General features: G+C 38.6%; 1 protein-coding gene and 1 long non-coding RNA gene across 2 annotated transcripts in view; one reads left to right on the top strand and one right to left on the bottom strand.

Moving 5' to 3' along the window:
- Window positions 1–229: 229 nt before the first annotated feature.
- Window positions 230–21318, bottom strand: part of LOC133072368 (uncharacterized) — a 26321-nt gene continuing 5232 nt past the window's right edge. Inside the window, exon 2 of the long non-coding RNA XR_009696722.1 lies at window positions 230–1521. This is a non-coding gene — a long non-coding RNA (uncharacterized LOC133072368). The remainder of the gene's footprint in view (window positions 1522–21318) is intronic.
- SRI (sorcin) overlaps window positions 18201–21318 on the top strand; it is a 21338-nt gene continuing 18220 nt past the window's right edge. Inside the window, exon 1 of the mRNA XM_061165538.1 lies at window positions 18201–18352. Coding sequence (XP_061021521.1) covers window positions 18347–18352 — 6 coding nt within the window. The 5' untranslated portion in view covers window positions 18201–18346. The remainder of the gene's footprint in view (window positions 18353–21318) is intronic.

Here is a 21318-nt window from a genome sequence, read left to right as displayed (position 1 = left end):
TAAATATTGACTGTATTAGACTATACCAAGGAACTGTCAATGTTGCCAGTGGCGATGATGGTTTCATGATCTTTAAGTCCATTTTTAGCAAAGCATAGTCATATATGCCAACTTAAAATAGCAACATTTGGGATTTGTTTCAAAATAAATCAGAAAAAAGGAAAAAAAAAAGAATGGATTAAGCAAGTGAGGTAAAATGATGATAATGATTGAATCTGGCACATGGACATTCATTATACTATCATTTTTATTTTTATGTATATTTAAATTTTCAAAATGTATTTTTAAAAGTACAGTTGGCCCAAAGACCTCTGACAACTTTCTTAAGTATTTCACGTTACTTTTTCTGAAATACAATGGAAGATTCTAGATTACTGGTAATTACTGCTTTCTAATCACCTAAGAATTTAATCAAAACCCCATTGCAATAGAAAGTGTCCTAGAACACAAGTCCAGAAGAAAGTTAGGGTCAGGCCCTCACACTAATCTTCTGAATCTGACAAATCATTTCATTTTTTCAGATCTCATGATCTGTAAAGATGGGAAATTAGACCACTTTATGTCTCATCTTTACCCCAATCACCAGAAAGTAATATGACTGTTCCTTTTCAGGTGAGCAGAAAGCACAAAATTGAGTAACAACAACAACAAAAAAAAAGCATGAAAGTGTAGCTTAAACAGAATAACTTTCTTGAATTCCTATCTGGGAAATAAGTGGGTTAGATTACATTGTTTCTAAGATGTCTCTTAGGTCTAAAATTTTATGACATGTAAAAGCTGTAGCCATAGCCCAGATAAATGTTTTATATCAAATTCCAGTGGCTGATGCCGGTACCCAATTTCAGTAAGGCACTTGTTTCTATATTCTCAGTAGACGGAATACTTACTCATCAATAGGACAGAAACACAAAGACCAGTTGTTTTCAAACATTCTTATCCCTGGTTTGTAATCCATGGTCCCTTCTAATGATGACACGGAGTAGGAACCGGCAACCCACTCCAGTGTTCCTGCCTGGAAAATTACAAGGAAGTAGGACCCTGGCTACAGAACAGGGGCCTGCAAAAAGTCAGAACCAGCTGAGCACATACACACTGAAGATGAGGCGTGAGTGAGTCAGCTTCTTTCAGTCTTGTATCGCAGTACCTCAAGAGACAGCCAGTGACGTAACCCCAGATGAATATCCAGGCTTTCAGGGGAAAAAACTTACAGTTAAGACAACAGTTGACCCTGAGCTGGAGAGTGCAGGGTCGGCACTCTAAAGGAAGGTCAGAATTTAAAATGTGGCAAATGATATCTGTCCTTCAGTGTGACATTTGACGAGCTGCCATGGTGGGTGGAAACGGTGGGGAGATGCTTTGGCCACTACTAGGACCAGTGAGTGAAAGTCATCCAGAGACGCCATCCATGGAACCTTCAGGACAAAATTATTCTTCGTAAGGGCTACTGCTGCCTGAAGACAGAATTGATCATCTCGGGGAGAGTGAATTCAGTCACTGGAGGCTGTATCACCAGGGGTTAGCCTGTATTATACAAATGGATTCCAAGGATCAGAAATTACATAATTCACAAAATTTATATATTATAAATAGTGTAGCTGGGGCTCAAAAAAGCTATTCTATCTGAGAATTTCAACTACCAATTAATGAAATTTTTAACTGGAAATTCCAATTTGTCTAATCCATATATGAAATAAAGAAAATGGTTGCAAATACTTTGTTAAATAAGTGAATACTTAAGAACTCATAACGTGAAATTTCCGAGGGAAAATACAATTCATTCAACAATGAACGAAAGTACTCTTTGAAAGTCAACTGTGTGCCAGAGATTGGTAAATTCTGTCTTTATGGAACGTTTATTCTATCAAGGGACTATAAGGCTAGCAGTACATTCTTGCATTATACTGAAACTCATGTAAAGCTCTATGTTATTATACATCAATAAAAATATTATGTCAGGTGGTTAAGTTCTAAAAACAAAAGTAAACCAGATTAAGTGAACAGGATGGGGAGGCTGCAATTTAGACTGGGTTTCTCAGAAAGGATATGTGGAAGCTAACACTGCAGCAGGGGTCTGAAAAGGGGCATGAGGGACTGAACCACGTGGATACCTGAGGGGTAATCCCAGGGAGGACAAGAACAGGTACAAAGACCCCAAGGCAGGATGGTGTTTGGTGCTCATGGAAGAACCAGGAGGCAAGTGTGGTGGGAGAAGGATGAACCAGGAGAACAGACAGAAGCAGGTCACGGGTCCTGTGAGCCCCAGAGGCCTGGGCAAGGATAGGAGCTGTGAAGTCTCATTGAAGGGACATCAATGTAGACTTTTAGATGGAGGAGTGACTTGTTTCAAAAGGATCACTCACTTGGCTGGGTGAGGGAAAGGAAGAAAGAAGATGATAATTCAGAAACATATTAATTGTGGTTTTGACTGAAGTGGTCATAGTGAATATGGTGAGGCATGGTCAGGTTGGGAAGGAACTAGCTTGAAGAGAAGAAACTTCATTTTGGACATGTCAAAAGTGAGGTGCCCATTAGACATATAGGTAAAAGTGTCAGATATGAAGGTAGATGTATGTATCTGAGAGCCAAATTGAAGATGTAAATTCAGGAGCCCTCGGCATACAGACTTCGATTTGAATAAATAATCTGAGACAGGAGTGTAGATAGAGAAAAAGTGAAGTGAAAGTCGCTGAGGCGTGTCTGACTCTTCACAACCCCATGGACTGAAGCATGCCAGGCTCTTCTGTCCATGGAATTCTCCTGTGTCTCCTGCATTACCAATGGATTCTTTACAACTGAGCCAGTGGGGAAGCCCTAGATAAAGAAAAGATAATTGATAAGAACCTACTGTATAGCACAAGAAACTCTACTCAATACTCTGTAATGACCTCTATGGAAATAGTCTCCTGTGTTGGAGATTCCTTCCATCATCTATCTTCCCACCCTCCAGGTTTAGGATGCATTGTGTCTCTGTCTTTAGACTTGATTTCTTCTCTATCTGGGCTTCCCTGGTAGCTCAGCTGGAAAGAATCACCTGCAAAGCAGGAACCCCTGATTTGATTCGTAGGTCTGGAAGATCCCCTGGAGAAAGCAATGGCAACCTACTTCAGCATTCTTACCTGGAGAACCTCATGGACAGAGACTTGTTATGCAGTCACTCAGTCATGTCTGACTCTCTGTGACCCCATGGACTGCAGCACACCAGGCTTCCCTGTCCTTCACCATCTCCCAGAGCTTGCTCAAACACATGTCTATTGAGTCAGTGATGCCATCCAACCATCTCACCCTCTGTCATCCCCTTCTCCTCTTGCCTTCAATCTTTCTCAGCATCAGGGTCTTTTCTAATGAGTCAGCTCTTCTCATCAGGTGGCCAAAGTATTGGAGTTTCAGCTTCAGCATCAGTTCTTCCAATGAATACTCAGGATTGACTGGTTTGATCTCTGTGCTGTCCAAGAGACCCTCAAGAGTCTTCTCCAACACCACAGAGGAGCCTGGCAGGCTACAATCCATAGGGTCGCAAAGCTATCTAGTAGTGTGTATATGTCAATCCCAACCTACCAATTTATACCTCTATAACCCGCCTCTTACCTGCCAATCCCCTGGTAAGCATAAGTTTGCTTTCTACATCTGTGCATAGTGTCTATCCATTTACAAGGATTTGAAAATACACGATAGAGGGAATATAAAGAAATACAAGAAATGACCAACCTGACTTACAGCTAACACATTGTACAATTCACATTTGTGCAAACAGTTTGAATTTAACTAACATTTTCTGAGTATCTTATATGACCCAGAAATTAAAAACCAGAATGTTTAACACATTCCCCTATTTATGAATTTTATAACCTAGAGATTGTTTTCTCCCTTGTTCCAAGGTAAGACCAGGTTGGTGGAAATTACTGATTGAAGTGAAGGAAAGTTAAGCAAGTCAACTTTGGAGGTAGAACAGCATAGGTTTTGTGATCTAAACAGCTACAAAAATGAAAGAGAAATACAATGCATAATGGGTAACTGAGTTAATTGGAATATGGACTGGATTTATAATCATTTCTAATTATTAGGAAATTTGTTACATACGACAATGGTACTCTGGTTATGTTAGAAAATGTTCTTATTGAATACAGATAGATAATAACATATTTAGGAGCAAAATGAAAAGATACTACTTATTTAAACCACCTCAAAAAATAAAAAAGAGAGCGAGAACTGAATTGAAAGGGTATTCTCCACTTTTGCCTAATGCAAATGTTTGTCAGCTATGGAATTTTGATCCATAAAATTAAAGGAATCTTTATCTTTGTCTCCCCAGACAATGTGTACCCATTTTCTGAGAACCATAAGGGCAGACTGGAATTATAGCTCAGTTGGGAATTAGATGTTTTTAAGCTCCTATCCATACTGAACAGAATATGTCATATAAACTGATTTTTCTCTCATTTCCATTGGCCTTCTTTCTGTTAGTACTTGCCTTTTAGTCCCTGCCCAACCTCTGTTTTTTTTAAGTTCCTAATCTTTTTGGATCTCTATATTTGAGGGCTATATACAAAAAGAGCATAAAATAGATACTTCTAAATTTTAATCTATTTTATTTGGAATTTTTAATCCATTGAATCTGATTGTGATTGTGATAACTGATATATTTGGATTTATTTCAAATACCTTATTTTGTTTTTTCCATATCTGTTAGTTTATAATAATCCATTTTCCTCCTTTCTTGTCCTCTCCTGGATTGATGGAATATCTCCTTTCATTCCAGTTTTTCCTTCTCCCACTTTGAAAGTTATAGTCTATTTGTGTTCTTGTAGTAAGCACCCTGGGCTTCCCTGGTGGCTTAGATGGAAAAGAATCCATCTGCAATGCAAGAGTCCCAGGTTTGATCTCTGGGTCAGGAAGATCCCGTAGAGAAGGGAATGACAACCCACTCCAGTATTCTTGCCTGGAGAATTCCATGGACAGAGAAGCCTGGTGGGCTATATAGTCCATGGGGTGGCACAGCTGGACATGCCTGAGCAACTAACACCTTCACTTTCAGTAAGTACCCTAGAGACTGTAACATGTATATTTAACTTTTAAAAAGTTTAAAGATAATCGATGTCTTTTGTTGTTGTGAGTCACTCAGTCGTGTACAACTCTGTGTGATCCCATGGACCGCAGCACACCAGGCTTCCCTGCCCTTCCCCATCTCCCGGAGTTTGCTCAAACTCATATCCATTGACTCAGTGATGCCATCCAATCATCTCATCCTCTGTCATCCCCTTCTCCTCCTGCTTTCAGTCTTTCTCAGCATCAGGGTCTTTTCCAATGAGTCAGTTCTTTGCATCAAGTGGCCAAAGTATTGGAGTTTCAGCTTCAGCATTGGTCCTTCCAATGAATTTTCAGGATTGATTTCCTTTAGGATGGACTGGTTGGATCTCCTTGCAGTCCAAGAGACTCTCAAGAGTCTTCTCCAACACCACAGTTCAAAAGCATCACTTCTTCGGTGCTCAGCCTTTTTTATGGTTCAAATCTCACATTTGTACATGACTACTGGAAAAACCATAGTTTTGACTATACACACCTTTGTCAGAAAAGTAATGTCTCCACTTTTTAAAATGCTGTTTATGTTTGTAATAGCTTTTCTTCCAAGCAGCAAAAGCTTCTTTTAATTTCCTGGCTGCAGTCACCATCTGCAGTGATTTTAGGGCCCAAGAAAATAAATTCCTTGCTGTTTCCATTGTTTCCCCATCTACTTGCCATGAAGTGATTAGACCAGATGCCATGATCTTAGTTTTCTGAATTCTGAGTTTTAAGTCAACTTTTTTACTTTCTTCTTTCATTTTCATCAAGAGGCTCTTTAGTTCTTCTTTGCTTTCTGCCATAAGGGTGATGTCATCTGCATATCTGAGGTTACTGGTATTTCTCCCAGCAATCTTGATTCCAGCTTGTGCTTCATCTATCCCAGCATTTCTCATGATGTACTCTGCATATAAGTTAAATAAGCAGGGTGACAACATACAGCCTTGACGTACTCCTCTCCTAATTTGGAACCAGTCTGTTGTTCCATGTCCGGTTCTAGCTATTGCTTCCTGACCTGCACACAGGTTTCACAGGAGGCAGGTCAGGTGTCTGGTGTTCCCGTCTCTTTAAGAACTTTTAGTGCCTTCATTCTCCTTCGAGATAACACAAACACAAATAATGTTTCAACTCCAGCCACTTCTCCCATATACAATGAAGTCTGGTTGTTTGATTTATTCATGCTGCTTATTTACTCACTGTCTCTCTCATCCAAGCCCACTCTGCTCTGTGCTGAGACTACAAACTGTATTCCCCTATTTTGCCCACTGATTTCCTATTGTGTTGTTTGTAGGGACACAAAAGGGAGGTAAAAGATATGTGGAGAGGAGAAAAGCACTCCTTTCAAATTTTCAGTTCTAGTGGGCATTGCCCATCAGCAACTTTGTTAGTTCAGCCCTCAGATTTTTTCAGAATTCCTGGAAGCAGACTCTCCAGCAATCTCCCTCTGAGCAGCCAGCAGCCTCCAGGGGCATCCCTGTAAGTCCAAGCTGTAGCTGACTGCAGCCACAGTGGAAATGCTGGGGCGACTCCAAAATAAATATAATGTTGCAGTGCCACCTCGTGGACATTATCAGTATAGCATGAATCCAAGCATTAGTGAAACAACATGAGCTACTCAAATGACCAGATACTAGATACTTTGGAATTTTAAAAAAATTAAATTATATATATATATACGTGTGTGTGTGTCTTAGTTAATCTACAAAAATGAATAACAAGTAACACAGGACAATAGTATAAATTGGCAAAATCACTTTTATATCCCTTGTGCTAGAGTACTATCTCCCTCCTTAGACTAGCTTTCTCTAGTTCAGTTTACTGTCATTTTAAATTTCCCAAGTTTATAAAATAAATAAATAAATTTCCCAAGTTTAAAGACCTCATTTTTTCCCCAAACAAATCAATGATCCTCACCTTTTCTCAGAATTAAAATGTTTTTCCTATTCATTATATGTTTTCTCTGTTGATTTCTATCATTTTTAATTAAAATTTTCAACCTTCAAAAAGAAAACTAAACTTATAACAACCAATCCCAGTAAACTAATTCTGTTTTTGTATGAGATGATGGAATTAGCAGTGATGGAATCATGGTACATCCATAAACTTTTCTAAATTTTCCTATTTAAAAATAAAATTCTGGCCTTAAAAACTTTCTATTACTATTTGGATATTTGCGCTAGTTATTTTAACAAAATTAAATCACTTTTGTGTTTTAAAATTAAATTACTATGGAAAGAAGTTTAGTAGATTTACATATTAGAAAACAAGAATGCTCATTTAAAGCCTTAAATTCAAGTATAAACTTTCTATTTATTAGAGATAAGGGGACAATTACTTCAATTTAGTTGCTTCCTGCTGCTGCTAAGTCACTTCAGTCATGTCCGACTCTGTGCGACCCCATAGACGGCAGCCCACCAGGCTCCCCCATCCCTGGGCTTCTCCAGGCAAGAACACTGGAGTGGGTTGCCATGTCCTTCTCCAATGCGTGAAAGTGAAAAGTGAAAGTGAAGTTGCTCAATTTAGTTAGCCTCAGTACAATCATCTGTAAAATGAGGATTAAAACACAACTCACAAATTTTAAAATATTAAATAGGAAACTGTGTATTATAAACTATTATTCAAAGAGTTGAAAAACATTTATGCATTATGCTTAGTATCTTTATTCATAAATCTGCTTATTTTAGAATTTTGTCTGAAAGAAATTTAAAATAGCCCATTTCACACATCAGGCAAGCAATTATTTTTTTTAATCAGGATTTTTTTTTTTTAATTTGGTTGCACCAGATCTTAGTTGTAGCAAACGAGATATTCCTTGTGATATATGGGCCCCAATTCCCTTATAAGGGATCAAATCCAGGCACTCTGCATTGAAAGCATAGTCTCAGCCACTGGACACCAGGGAACTTCCCAAACAATAATTTTGAGGGTCTATTTTTTTGAGAGTTTATATTTTGAGGGTCTATATTTCACAAGATACTTGAAGATGATGAATAGTTTCCAGTGATCACCTTTAAAGTTCCATAAATTTTTTGAGGATTCACATGCACTTAATAAATCAAATTACAAAAAGCAATTAAACTAATCCTTAGGTGGCATCACAGAAGAAGTGGTCAGCTGAGTTTGGGGTAGAACACAGAAGAGAATGGACATTTACTGATGGAAAAATGATGCGAAAAAAGGAAAACTTTTATTTTCCCTGTCTCAGCACCACTACAGTATTTACTATTAATAAACTTTATCATTAACTTTTGGCTCCTAAGTATATGATCACTTAACATACTGTTTCGGGCTTCCCAGGTGGCTCAGTGGGTAAAAAGTCCTCCTTCAATGCAGGAGACAAGACACAGGAGACTTGCGCTTGATCCCGGGGTCGGGAAGATCCCCTGGAGGACGGCAAGGCAACCCACTCCAGTGTTCTTGCCTGGAGAATCCCACGGACAGAGGAGCCTAGTGGGCTACAGTCCATGGGGTCACATAGAGTTGGACACGGCTGAAGCCACTGACCATGAGCGCAACATTCTGTTTTGGTTCTTAACTATAACTTTTCACTCCTATTTAATTGAGGATGTCTGCATGCATGTTCAATTAGACTTGGTCAATGATTTTTTTTTCTTCTTTTTGTGCTAGTTTCACATTGTTTTCATCATATTACCTTTTTTTTTTTTAAATGAACCAGATAGCACCTCATTTCTTTCCATGTTCTGTATAAGATGCAAATAATCTGTTATTTGAAAATTTAGTAGAATATGTCATTTGGGCATGGTAGAATTTTGTAATATCTTTCATTTTTCTTTTTGATAATTCCTCTATTCAATTTTTCTACTTCTTCTTGAGTCTATTTTGTCCAAATTTATTTCTTAAAAAATTATCTGGATTGTTAATTTTTTTTCAAATTTATTGCTAGAATAGCATAGCTGCAATAATGCTGTATAATAAACCACCCCAAAATCAGTGATATAAACCAACATTTAATTCAGCCCACACACCTGTAAGACAGCTGGGAATTGGTTAATTTAGTGGTTTGGCTCCATATCTGAAGGTATGTCTCACAGCCTTCTTGGACCACCTGGCTACCCATGAGAAAAACAGGAGACATGTTTTCATGGTGATGGCAGAAGTTCATGTCAGGGAAGTGGAAACAGGTGATACCTCTTAAGGACCAGATTCAGAACTGGAACACTGTCAGTTCAAACTCATCAACCAATGTAAGTCACATGGCCCAGCCCTGTATCAAGAATGGAAATGGATATACTCTACTTTACTAGGAAGAACTGCAAATTGACGTGACAAAGGTTACAGTTTAGGAAGTGGTAATGAACTGAGAACAATTATGAGACCCATAGATCCTGTTAAGATGTATATTTATTTATTTTTCGTTCCCATTGCTCTTTTCCCCTTGGTCAATCATACCAAAGATTTTTCTACATTATTAGATTTCTTAGATAACTGACTTCTGACTGTATTAATAAATTCAATTTTTTGGTTTCTTTCATCTTTGTGGTCTGTTGCATGGTCAGTTTTCAAGGATATCCTGTGCTTCAAAGAATGTGCACTGCGGTTAGGGGCCCAGGAGTCTGTGTATTGTGTGCGCTCAGTCAAGTCCAACTCTTTGTGACCCCATGGACTGTAGCCCGCCAGGCTCCTCTGTCCATGAGACTCTCCAGGCAAGAATACTGGAGTGGGTTACCATTTCCTCCTCCAGGGTATCTTCCCCACCCAGGGATCAAACCTGAGGCTCCTGAGGCTCCTGTATTAGCAGGCCAATTATTTACCTACCACTGAGCTACCTGGGAAAGCCAGTCTGTGTTTCAGATTCTACGTGTTAATGATGTCAGTCTAGTCTTCTCTATCCTCATTTTCTGCTTTATTGATCTTCAAGTGTCTGTGAGAGTTGTGTAGTAACTGCTAATAGGCTGTACTAGTCCATTCCTCCTTGTAGATCCATTTTGCTTCATAAAGTCTGAGACTGTACTATTTCTGCATAAAAACTGATGACTAGTGTGCATTCTTTGGTAAACTGGGGATTTTTTCCAATCTGAAATCGCATTCACTAGACTTTTTTTTTTTTTTAGTTGGAGGCTAATTACTTCACAACATTTCAGTGGGTTTTGTCATACATTGACATGAATCAGCCATGGATTTACATGTATTCCCCATCCAGATCCCCCCTCCCACCTCCCTCTCCACCCGATTCCTCTGGGTCTTCCCAGTGCACCAGGCCCGAGCACTTGTCTCATGCATCCCACCTGGGCTGGTGATCTGTTTCACCATAGATAATATACATGCTGTTCTTTTGAAACATCCCACCCTCACCTTCTCCCACAGAGTTCAAAAGTCTGTTCTGTACATCTGTGTCTCTTTTTCTGTTTTGCATATAGGGTTATCATTACCATCTTTCTAAATTCCATATATATGTGTTAGTATGCTGTAATGTTCTTTATCTTTCTGGCTTACTTCACTCTGTATAAGGGGCTCCAGTTTCATCCATCTCATTAGAACTGATTCAAATGAATTCCTTTTAATGGCTGAGTAATATTCCATGGTGTCTATGTACCACAGCTTAGACCTTTTATCTCAAGAGATAAGTGAGTACAAAAGCTGGTTTTTACTCTGAGGTGCTTACTAGTGGGGCTTCCCCAGTGGCTCGGCAGTAAAGAATCCTCCTGCAAGGCAGGAGTTGCAGGAGACCCAGGTTCAATCCCTGGGTCCAGAAGATCCCCTGGAGGAGGGCATGGTAACCCACTCCAGTATTCTTGCCTGGAGAATCTCATGGACAGAGGAGCCTGGTGGGCTACAGTCCATAGGGTTACAGAAAACTGGACATGACTAAAGCAACAGCACGCACATGCACACACACGCACACATGCACACGCATATGCGCACACGCACACGCACGCATGCACACACGCATACACACGCACATGCGCACACACACACACACGCTAACTAGTGCTCTTGGGTATCTATATTGAAAGCTGCTCAGGGTAAGGAGGACCAAGAAGAAAATCTTTCAAGTAACAGAAAAAAAAAGGAAAGAGAGAGAAATTCATGAGGGGAAATATTAGAGAATTAAAGCATAAATCCAATGGATGCAATATGCAAACAGACATTCAGAAATAAAAGAAGGAACAGGTTATAATTAAAGAATTGAGAATTTTTCCCAGGGCTAAAGAAAGACCTCAACAAGTTCCAGGAAGGACTGATTTAAAATATATACACACTATGGGGGTTCCTTCAAAAACTAAAAATAGAGCTACCATATGATCCAGCAATCCCATGCCTGGGCATATAGGGTTTGTATCCAGAAAAGACAAAAGCTTGAATTCAAAAGATACATTCATCCCAATGTTCACAGCAACACTATTTACAACAGCCAATACACACACTATTTACAACAGCCAATACACAGAAGCACCCTAAATGTCCATTAATAGATGAATGGATAAAGAAGGGGTGTGTGTGTGTGTGTGTGTACACACACACACATATATATATAAATAATATGGAATATTACTCGGCCATCAAAAACAAGGAAATAGTGCCATTTGCAGCGACATGGATGGACCTGGTGATTAGCATACTAAGTGAAGCAAATCAGAGAAAGACAAATAGGGTAAGATATCACTTATATGTGGAATATTAAAAAATAATACAAATAAACTTATTTACAAAACAGAAGCAGACTCACAGATATAGAAAATAAACTTATGGTTACCAAAAGGTAACAGGGGGAGGATAAATTAGGAATTTAGGATTAACAGAGACACACCACTATATAAAAAATAGCCAACCAAGGACCTTCTGTATAGCACAGGGAACTGTATTCAATATCTTATAATAATCTTAATGAAAAAGAATTTTAAAAAGAATATATGTAAACACATTTATATATATTTAGGCATGAATCACTTTGCCATACACCTGAAACATTATAAATCAACTATACTGAAGTAAAAAAATAAAAACTAAAACATATACGTATGTATATATGCACACACCTCAAGGTATATTCTAGAAATTCCTAAACTCCAAAGATAAAGGGAAAACCTAACAAGCAAAGCATTCACAAAGAAGAAATGGGTTGTCTATTAATGAGATTGGTAAGGAACATCCCAAATTCGATGTTAGAAGACAGATTGGCATCCAAATACCAATGAGAGAAAAGTCTTGCAGCCCAACTACCCCATGTTGAACACAGATTTGTGGCTATGCTAAGATTCAGAAAATACATCTGAGTTAAATAAAGATTCAAGGAAAGATTTCCAACCAAAAGTGAATATGAACAGAATAGTCAAAGTAAGGGCCTGCATCAGCAAAGTCCTGAGTTACGTGAATAGAAATGACTGGCCAAAATTTTATTATTTTATAAAAAATTGTGACTGTGTATAGAGCACTTTCGGGACTCAAGATATTGATCTAAATTGGACTCTTATCTGTATCTCCACAGATGGTTTCACAGCTCCTTTAAAGTTAATTTGGAGCTACAAATATAAAAAGGTAGAGTTTACACTATGGAGAGAATTTTTCTTCTCAAACAAAAGCTGAAATTAGGACAATGCATCATAATTCATTTTTACTTAGTAAATGGGCATAAAGATTAACCCATAAACAAGTATGTGTTTGTCAAAATCAAAATTGTGTATCTAAAAACTGAGATTTCACTATGTATAAATCACACCTCAATAAACCTGCATTTAAAAATAGAAAGTCCTCTCCATATTTTTAAGTAAGTAATCCTAATGAATAGATTCAGAGAAGGCAATGGCACCCCACTCCAGTACTCTTGCCTGGAAAATCCCATGAATGGAGGAGCCTGGTAGGCTGCGGTCCATGGGGTTGCTAAGAGTTGGACACGACTGAGCGACTTCACTTTCACTTTTCACTTTCATGCACTGGAAAAGGAAATGGCAACCCACTCCAGTGTTCTTGCCTGGAGACTCCCAGGGACGGGGGAGCCTAGTGGGCTGCCGTCTATGGGGTCGCACAGAGTCAGACACAACTGAAGTGACTTAGCAGCAATGCATAGATTAATCCCTCGCTCTAACGTAGGTCTAGATTTGTAGGTCTATTTTTCAATAGCTATATAGTTTAGATAACTTGTCAAGATACTTAAAGAATAAAATTGTGTCTTAGAAATCATCTCTATTTTACAAGGAAGATGCAAGTAACATGTGCTGCAAGTAACATGAAACAGTGACTCAGCTAAATTAAGTAAGAAAATCTGTTGCTCAAAGGTCTGGCAACTTTAGCTGCAGTAAGTCAGTGGTCTGGCTCTGTGCCCTGAGGGTCTCCAGGTGCGTGTACATCAGTGTCAGAAAAGCAGTGAAACACAAGTAACAATGCCAGACAACGATTTCTTCTTCAATTGCTTTCTTAAGAGCAAGCAAACAGGTCCTCCTGCCACCCCACATGACTTTCCTTCCAATCTTACTGGCCAGAATTAGATGATATGCTCATTCTTTTTTCTTACTGTGGATAAAACACACAGACACACAGACACACACACACACACACACCAAGTTACCATCTAAACAATCTTTAAGCGTACAGTACAATACAGTATGCACTGGGTCGTTCAACAGATCTCTAGAACTCTATCTACATCTTGCACGACTAAAAAGCTATCGCAGTGAACAACTCCGTATCTCCCTCCTCCTCCTCCACCCCTAGCAACCACCACGCCACTTCCTATTTCGATGAGCTTGATTACCTATTTCATATAAGTGAAATCATGCAGGATTTCTCCTTGTTGTGACTGACTCTTTTCACTCAGTACAATGTCCTCAAATTCATCTCTACTGTAACGAATGACAGGTTTTCCTTCATTTTTAAGGCTAGATAATATTCCACTGTATATTATGCATCACATGTTTTAAAATCTGTTCATTGGACATTGGGGTTGCCTCCATATCTTGGCTATTGTGAATAATAATGAAGTTGTTGTTGTTTTGTTCGGTCCCCCAGTTGTGTCCGACTCTTTGTGACCCTGTGGACCGCAGCACACCAGGCCTCCCTGTCCCTCACCATCTCCCAAAGATTGCCCAAGTTCATGTTTATTATATTGTTGATACTGTCCAGCCTTCTCATCCTTCGATGCCCTCTTCTCCTGCCCTCCATCTTTTCTAGCATCAGGGACTTTTCCAACGAGTCGTCTGTTCGGATGACCAAAACACTGGAGCTTCAGTTTCAGCATCAGTCCTTCCGGTGAATATTCAAGGTTGATCTCCCTTAAGATTGACCGGTTTGATCTCCTTGCTGTCCAAGGGTATGCAAATATCTCTTGGAGATTCTGTCTTCAATTCTTTTGGATATCTACCCAGAAGTGAGATGGCTGAATGATATGGTAGTTTAATGTTTTTAGGTATCTCCATGCACCATTTTATAAGCCCACCAACAGTGCACAAGGGCTTTTCTCACCTAATGGCTAACACTGGCTATGTTCTGTTTTTTGATAATGGCCATCCTAACGGGTGTGAGGTGGTATCTCAGTGTGGGTGTGATTTTAATTTCCCTGATGACTGATGGTGCTGAGCATTAGTCATCTGTATTTCTTCATTGGAAAAATGGTTAGTCAAGTTCTCAGCTCAATTTTTAATTGGGTCATTTGAGGATTTTTCTTTGTTATTGGATTGTAAGAGTTCTTTATATATTCTGGGTATATATTAAACCAACCATCATGTGTGCATGATCAGTCACTAAGTCATGTCTGACTTTTGGCCACCCTGTGGACTGCAGACCACCAGGCTTCTCTGTTCATGGAATTTTCCAGGCAAGAATACTGGAGCAGGTTGCCATTTCCTCCTCCAGGGGATCTTTCCAACCCAGGGATGGAACACATGACTTTTGCATTAGCAGGCAGATTTTTTACCATTGAGCCACCTGGTAAGCTCCAGACAACCATCACCAGGATGCAATGGTTATTGGGGAATCTATTACCACAGGGCATATGTGTCTCACTTTTGTTTTACATCTCAGTTTCAAATTGAGAGAAGAATTCACTAAAGACATTATCGCTGGTCTTATTTAAGCAGATACATATAGACAGGCAAGGTATAAATGGGAGGACACTGGATAGAGTATCAGGTGACCTGAGTTTTTAGGACTTAGAAATTGCTAACACTGCGATCTTCTTAAATCAGTTTATCTTTTAAAACTATCTGTAAACCAAAGGGTGGTTTCATAACTCCAGCTTTAATCATTAACCAGGGATCTGGGTTAACCATTCATTTAAGATAGTTTATAAGCCTTTTGTAAATGTGACATCAAATTGTTGGGTAGGTAAGTATGGTCAAGAGTGGATCTCTATGGATATAGGTTTGTAAGTGACAGTAAGTATCTATGGGCAAGGGTGTGTATGTGTAGATATAGGATTATAGGTAAGAGTGGGTGCGGGTTGATAAGGGCAGGGTGTGTGTGTGTGTGTGTGCATATAGAATTATATATGAGGGGGTGGTAGGTCAAAATGCAGAATAGGTAAAGGACAGGATGAATCTCAATCAAACACATGTTTGATCATTTTAATGATTTATATTTAATAATGATTCATTTTAATGATTTAATAATTTAATGATTCATTTTAATGACTTATATTTGTGTAGGATATAAACCCATTACTAAAGTGTTGCAACTACCTTTTCTAGTTTGTATGTGGTCTTTTATTTTGTTAAGGGTAGGATTTTGTTAATGTTACAAAATTTATTGGGTATTTTTTGTTTTCATTAAGAGGACTCTTCCTTCCTTTTAATGTTCACTAAAAAAATATGACAATTTATACACAAAATTAAAGAAAAATGTCCACAAACTCAACACCTAAGAATAATCACTTAAACAACTCAGTCTACAGTCTAGTTCTATAGAGGGAGAGAGATGCAATAACATTGTACAGCCTACACACCTCTCTATAATAGACTTAAATTCTCTCGTATTCTATTAATGATAATATAAATAGGTTACTTCCAAATTCACTCTATGAGACCACGATTACCCTGATACCAAAACCAGACAAAGACACTACCAAAAACAACATTAGAGGCCAATATCTCTGATGAATATAGATGCAAAAATGTTCTACACAGTATTAGCAAACTGAATTTATCAATATATAAAAAAGGATCATTCATCCTTGGTCAAATGTGATTTAGTCCAGTGATTCAAGGATGGTTTAATATTTTCAAATCAACGCGATACACCACATGAACAAAAGAAAACATAAAAATCACATGATCATCTCCACAGATGCAGAAAAAGCGTTTGACAAATTATAACATCCATTCGTGATAAAAACTCACCAAAGTAGGTACAGAGGGAACATCTCAACATAATAAACTATTTATAACAAACAGCTAACATCATATTCAATAAAAATAAATAAATAAATAGGGCATGATGATGATTTGAAAGCTCAAGAACTCTTCAGGGAGGGCTGAGTGTGAAGCAGGGACTCCGGACAGACACAGAGGCATAAGGACACCTAGAAGTCCTGGGGCTGCTCTGATCCTAGAAGAAAAAACCAGAAAGGCGCATGCAATGGCCCTGAAGACAAACTGTTGAAATTTTGCCTGTGCAAGTCGCTTCAGTTGCGTCTAGTGCTTTGCCACCACATAGTCTGTAGCCCGCCAGGCTCCTCTATCCATGGGATTCTCCAGGCAAGAATACTGGAATAGGTTGCAACGCCCTCCTCCAGGGGATCTTCCCAACCCAGGGATGGAACCTTCATCTCTTATGTCTCTTGCATTGGCAGGTGGGTTCTTTACCACTAGCACCACCTGGGAAGGAAATTTTCCCTAGACGTGCTTAAAAATCCCATTACATGCTATTTTAGGTTTGGCAATCAATGTTAAGTTCCCAGCCTCAAACTCAGAAACAGTTCTGTAACTCCCTGAGTCCAAAGGACACTCTCCTTCCCTTTAGACTGCAGTCAGTGATGTACTGGTAAATGTTTAACAACTGGCTCTCCAAGAAAAAAAATATGCACATATACATGCATATTAAATTATTACAAGCTTTACTGATATAAAGGATGTGCAGCATACAATTTATAAACAATGATGCAATATACAGTACATTTTATTGTCAATTTCATACAGCCACTTGATTCTCAAAGAATGTTTCTGTTAGTTTTACATGATTTTTTTTTTCCTAACATGATTCTTCTATCCATAGTAAACTTGTGGTTGAAATGGACAATGATGGACAAAGTTGCAATAACACTTTCTCAATAAATGACTGCCAGTTCAGATATATGATTTACTGTTAAACACTCACCCTCAAAATGGGCTTCCCTGGTGGCTCAGTGGTAAACAACCTGCCTGCCAATGCAGGAAACACAGTTTCGGTCCTTGGTTTGGGAAGATCCACTAGAGAAGGAAATGGAAACCCACTCCAGTATTCTTGCCTGGAAAACCCCATGGACAGAGGAGCCTGGTGGGCTACAGGCCATGAGGTCTCAAAGAGTCAGACACAGCTGACTACACACACACACACACACACACACACACACACACACATATACACACACAAATTAGAAATTGGTTTTTTGTTTTGTTGCATTTCTACTCCAGACTTACAGTTAACACATGAAATTTTCTCCAACCTGCTGACTCCCAAGTTTAGAATAGACAAACAATAAAACAGTAAACCAATCTCTTATTTGTAAGTACAAGTTGATATCCATGGAGTAAATACTCCCCCCCATTGCCTATTTCAAGCTACTAATGGACACAATATGATCAAGCCTGCAGTTGGAAATTAATGTCCAACCTTACCCCCATTACATAGTTTAAGCATAGAAAAATAATTAAGTGATGCATTGGGATTATATAGCTTTGTTTTCAGTAAGCTAAAATTTTTAATTTATAATATTGGCAGTGTTTACAGTGGTCTGGAAAAATTCCTGAAGATTTGTCCTTGCTGGCCAACTCCCACACATTGCTAATGCAACACACAGCTCTGAAAGTCTTTGGAAGTCTCTGATGGGGGCGATGATTCTGATGTAATATCAAACACTGGGCTATGTATACCGTTGCTGTTGACGCCTATCTGCCTTAGCTAAGGTAACATGTTCTTATACTGAAACACACCTGTTTCATGGAAGACCTCTCTAGGGCCAATGGGAAAACTGCCTATATTGTCGAATATGTTTATAGTTGGTTACTGATTGCCAAGGATCAAGAGGGCAATGTGATGAATCTGCTGTTACAGTTTATACTTCCTGATCATTCTCTCTGACCATCCAGCAAGGATATGCTCCTCTAAGAATCACGAGTTTCTGCATCTAAGACCTCACATCAAGATGCAGGTAAGTAGAGATATGTATGCAAGTTTAGTTCCATAATGCAAACATTAATTCTACTGATTTAAAAAAAAATATGGAAGTTCCTAATCTATGAAATTCTATTAACTCATTGCTTTTGGCTGAGAATATGCCAAGTTTATAAAATATCTAAACACTCTTGGGGAACTAAAATTTTTATAAAATATCATCTAAATGCTCGTTGGGAGCTAAGATTTAAGAACGAAACACAGAAATGAACAATTATAGTATACAAAATTATTTTAAAATAGAAAAATGTGTTCTCAATCTTGAGATTTTTAAAGGTATACAGAAATGACAATTGGATTTCTCCATTGAGAATATTAGCATACACTAATAGAATATTAAGTTATATGCAGCTTTGGCTTCCAAGAGAATTTAGTTCTCCCAAATTTCCCTGATTTACCAAGAGAAAAGCTTTTTTTTAAATTTATTTTGCTCTGAGAAAATTGGGTCTAAGTTAAAGTTATTTCTCCCATTTTAATAAAATGGAAACAGCAGAAGCTGCTTCATAGAATAGTAATTCTAACAGATTCATCAAAGAATGTCATGAATTGATGCTAAGATACCTGTAGCATTTCTGGTAATATGTTTTAGACTGAGATAGTTACATTGGTTTATCCATAGAGAGTCTTAGACACTTATACATGCTCAGTCACTCAGTCGTATCCAACTCTTTACGACCCCATTGACTGCAGCCTCCAGGTTACTCCGTCCATGGGATTATCCCTGCAAGAATACTGGAGTGGGTTGCCGTTTCTTCCTCTTTCAGGGGATCTTCCCCATTCAGGGATTGAACCTGCATTTCTTGCAGCTCCTGCACTAGCAGGCAGATTCTTTACCATTGAGCCACCTGGGAAGAAGCCCCAGATACTTGACAAACGGATGCGTCTCAATGTGTAAGAGCACTGATCCTTTGCTTACCATAATAGTAGCATCACAGTTTGTGTTTTATCAGCAAAATACAGGCATGAGAATTAATTCACCCAGCTTCCTTTTCTAGATTTGCCATTGATTTCCCATTATATGAAAACAGGCAAGTTACTTTCTGGAAAAAAAAAAAAAATATATATATATATATATAAAGTAAGAGTTCATTTTACTTTTAATTAAAAAATCCTCAATTTACACATTATTATAACTGATTTATGTATAGGCTTCATACAAGTTTGGCTTTCTGGAAATAGCTTCTCCACCTGGGTGCCTGGGAGTCAAAACAGGTCATTCTTCCTTCCCCAGAGCTCCAGTTTGAAATTTTCTTCTGTTTTTCCTCCCTACCAATGCCACCTCCATACTAATAGAGCTGATGGAGACTCTACCCTCTACCCCTGCCCAGTTCTGGGTAGACTTGGTGACAGCAGGACTGGCAGGATAAAGGAACTGGGCAGAAAACAAGCCTAAGTGAGCACTCCCCACCTCTGCCTTGCTCTGCCCTGGCCCCAGGACTGGTTCTTCTCAGAAAAAAATATTGAGGATTATGAAGAACTTTTGAGGGGCTTGCCTAGGAACCAGTCACAAAATGACTTCTATAGGAAAATATATCCCAAGTTGCAAACACCCAGCTTCTAGAACACAATGTCTTTAAGAGTTGAGGACACCGAGTAATCTATGAATCCAGCGTTCTTAGGAACACTCGTCCTCAGGGAACTGAATATAAGTGATTTTCTACCTGGGAACACAGCTCCACTACTTTATGATGTTGCTACCAACGGTCATTTTTCCACAAACTTGGAGCTCTGAGTTCTCTCTAAGGCAGAGTTTTTCAAATCATGAAGTGACAGATGCAGATTAAAAGTTAAACGAAAGCTGAGACCTTAATCTGGAAAAGATTATTGCTCAATTCTTCCTGATATGTTAGACCTGTGATTAATTCAACTGGAGGAAATGGCGAAACAATGGCAGTTACTTAGATAGAGGACTCCTTCCGGCACTTCTCTGACTGAGACATTTCTGGATGCCATATGCAGTACTTTATGTTAACTTTTTTTCAGGGACAGAAAGTATCCATATGCCTTTTTTCTTCAAAGTAGGAATATAGATGACTGGGGAAAGTACACCACAAAAGAACAAGATCCTCCATGAGAAGTATATTCAGATCAATTCACAATTTTAACTGGAAGAGCCAAATATTTAAGTCAGGCTAGACAAGGCCTTCAAGAGCTTGAGCCATGTACCTTCTCCCAGGCTCAGTTTCCCCATCTGTAAAACAACAGGGTTGGGGAAGCTGATTACAAATGTTTCTGTGATTCCAATGACTTCCCTGAATGACTCTGATCCAGAGCCTGTCTAAAAGCCTCCTATACTGAGCCAGCAAAAGAACAAAATAATGCCATTTGCAGCAACATGGATGGGCCTAGAGCTTATCATATTCAGTGAAGTAAGGCAGACAGAGAAAGACAAATGTCACATGGTATCATTTATATGTAGAATCTAAAATATGATACAAATGAACTTATTTACAAAACAGACTCACAGATTTAGAAAACAAACTTATAGTTTAAAAAACAAGCTTACAGTTACCAAAGGGGAAACATGGGGGGAGAGATAAATTAGGGGTCTGGATTAGCACATACAAACTACTGTATATAAAATAGATAGACAAGGTCCTACTGTATAGCACAGGGGACTATACTCAATTTCTTGTAATAAACCATCATGGTAAATTTTATATATATGTGAGTGTGTCTGTATATATATGTATATATACACATATATATATGTATGTGCATATATATATGTGTATATATACATATATATTTGTTGTCCAGTCGCTAAGTTGTATCAGACTCTTTTGCAACCCCATGGACTATAGCCCACCAGGCTCCTCCGTCCATGGAATTTCCCAGGCAAGAATACTGGGGTAGGTTGCAATTTCCTTCTCCAGGGGATTTTCCTGACCCAGGGATCAAACTCATGTCTCCTGCATTGGCAGGTGGATTCTTTACCACTGA

The sequence above is a fragment of the Dama dama genome, chromosome 18, assembly GCF_033118175.1.
Source record: "Dama dama isolate Ldn47 chromosome 18, ASM3311817v1, whole genome shotgun sequence".
In the NCBI taxonomy this organism is placed as follows: domain Eukaryota; kingdom Metazoa; phylum Chordata; class Mammalia; order Artiodactyla; family Cervidae; genus Dama; species Dama dama.
The sequence above is the reverse complement of the archived record's forward strand: the minus strand, read 5'-3'. Positions and strand labels throughout refer to the sequence as shown.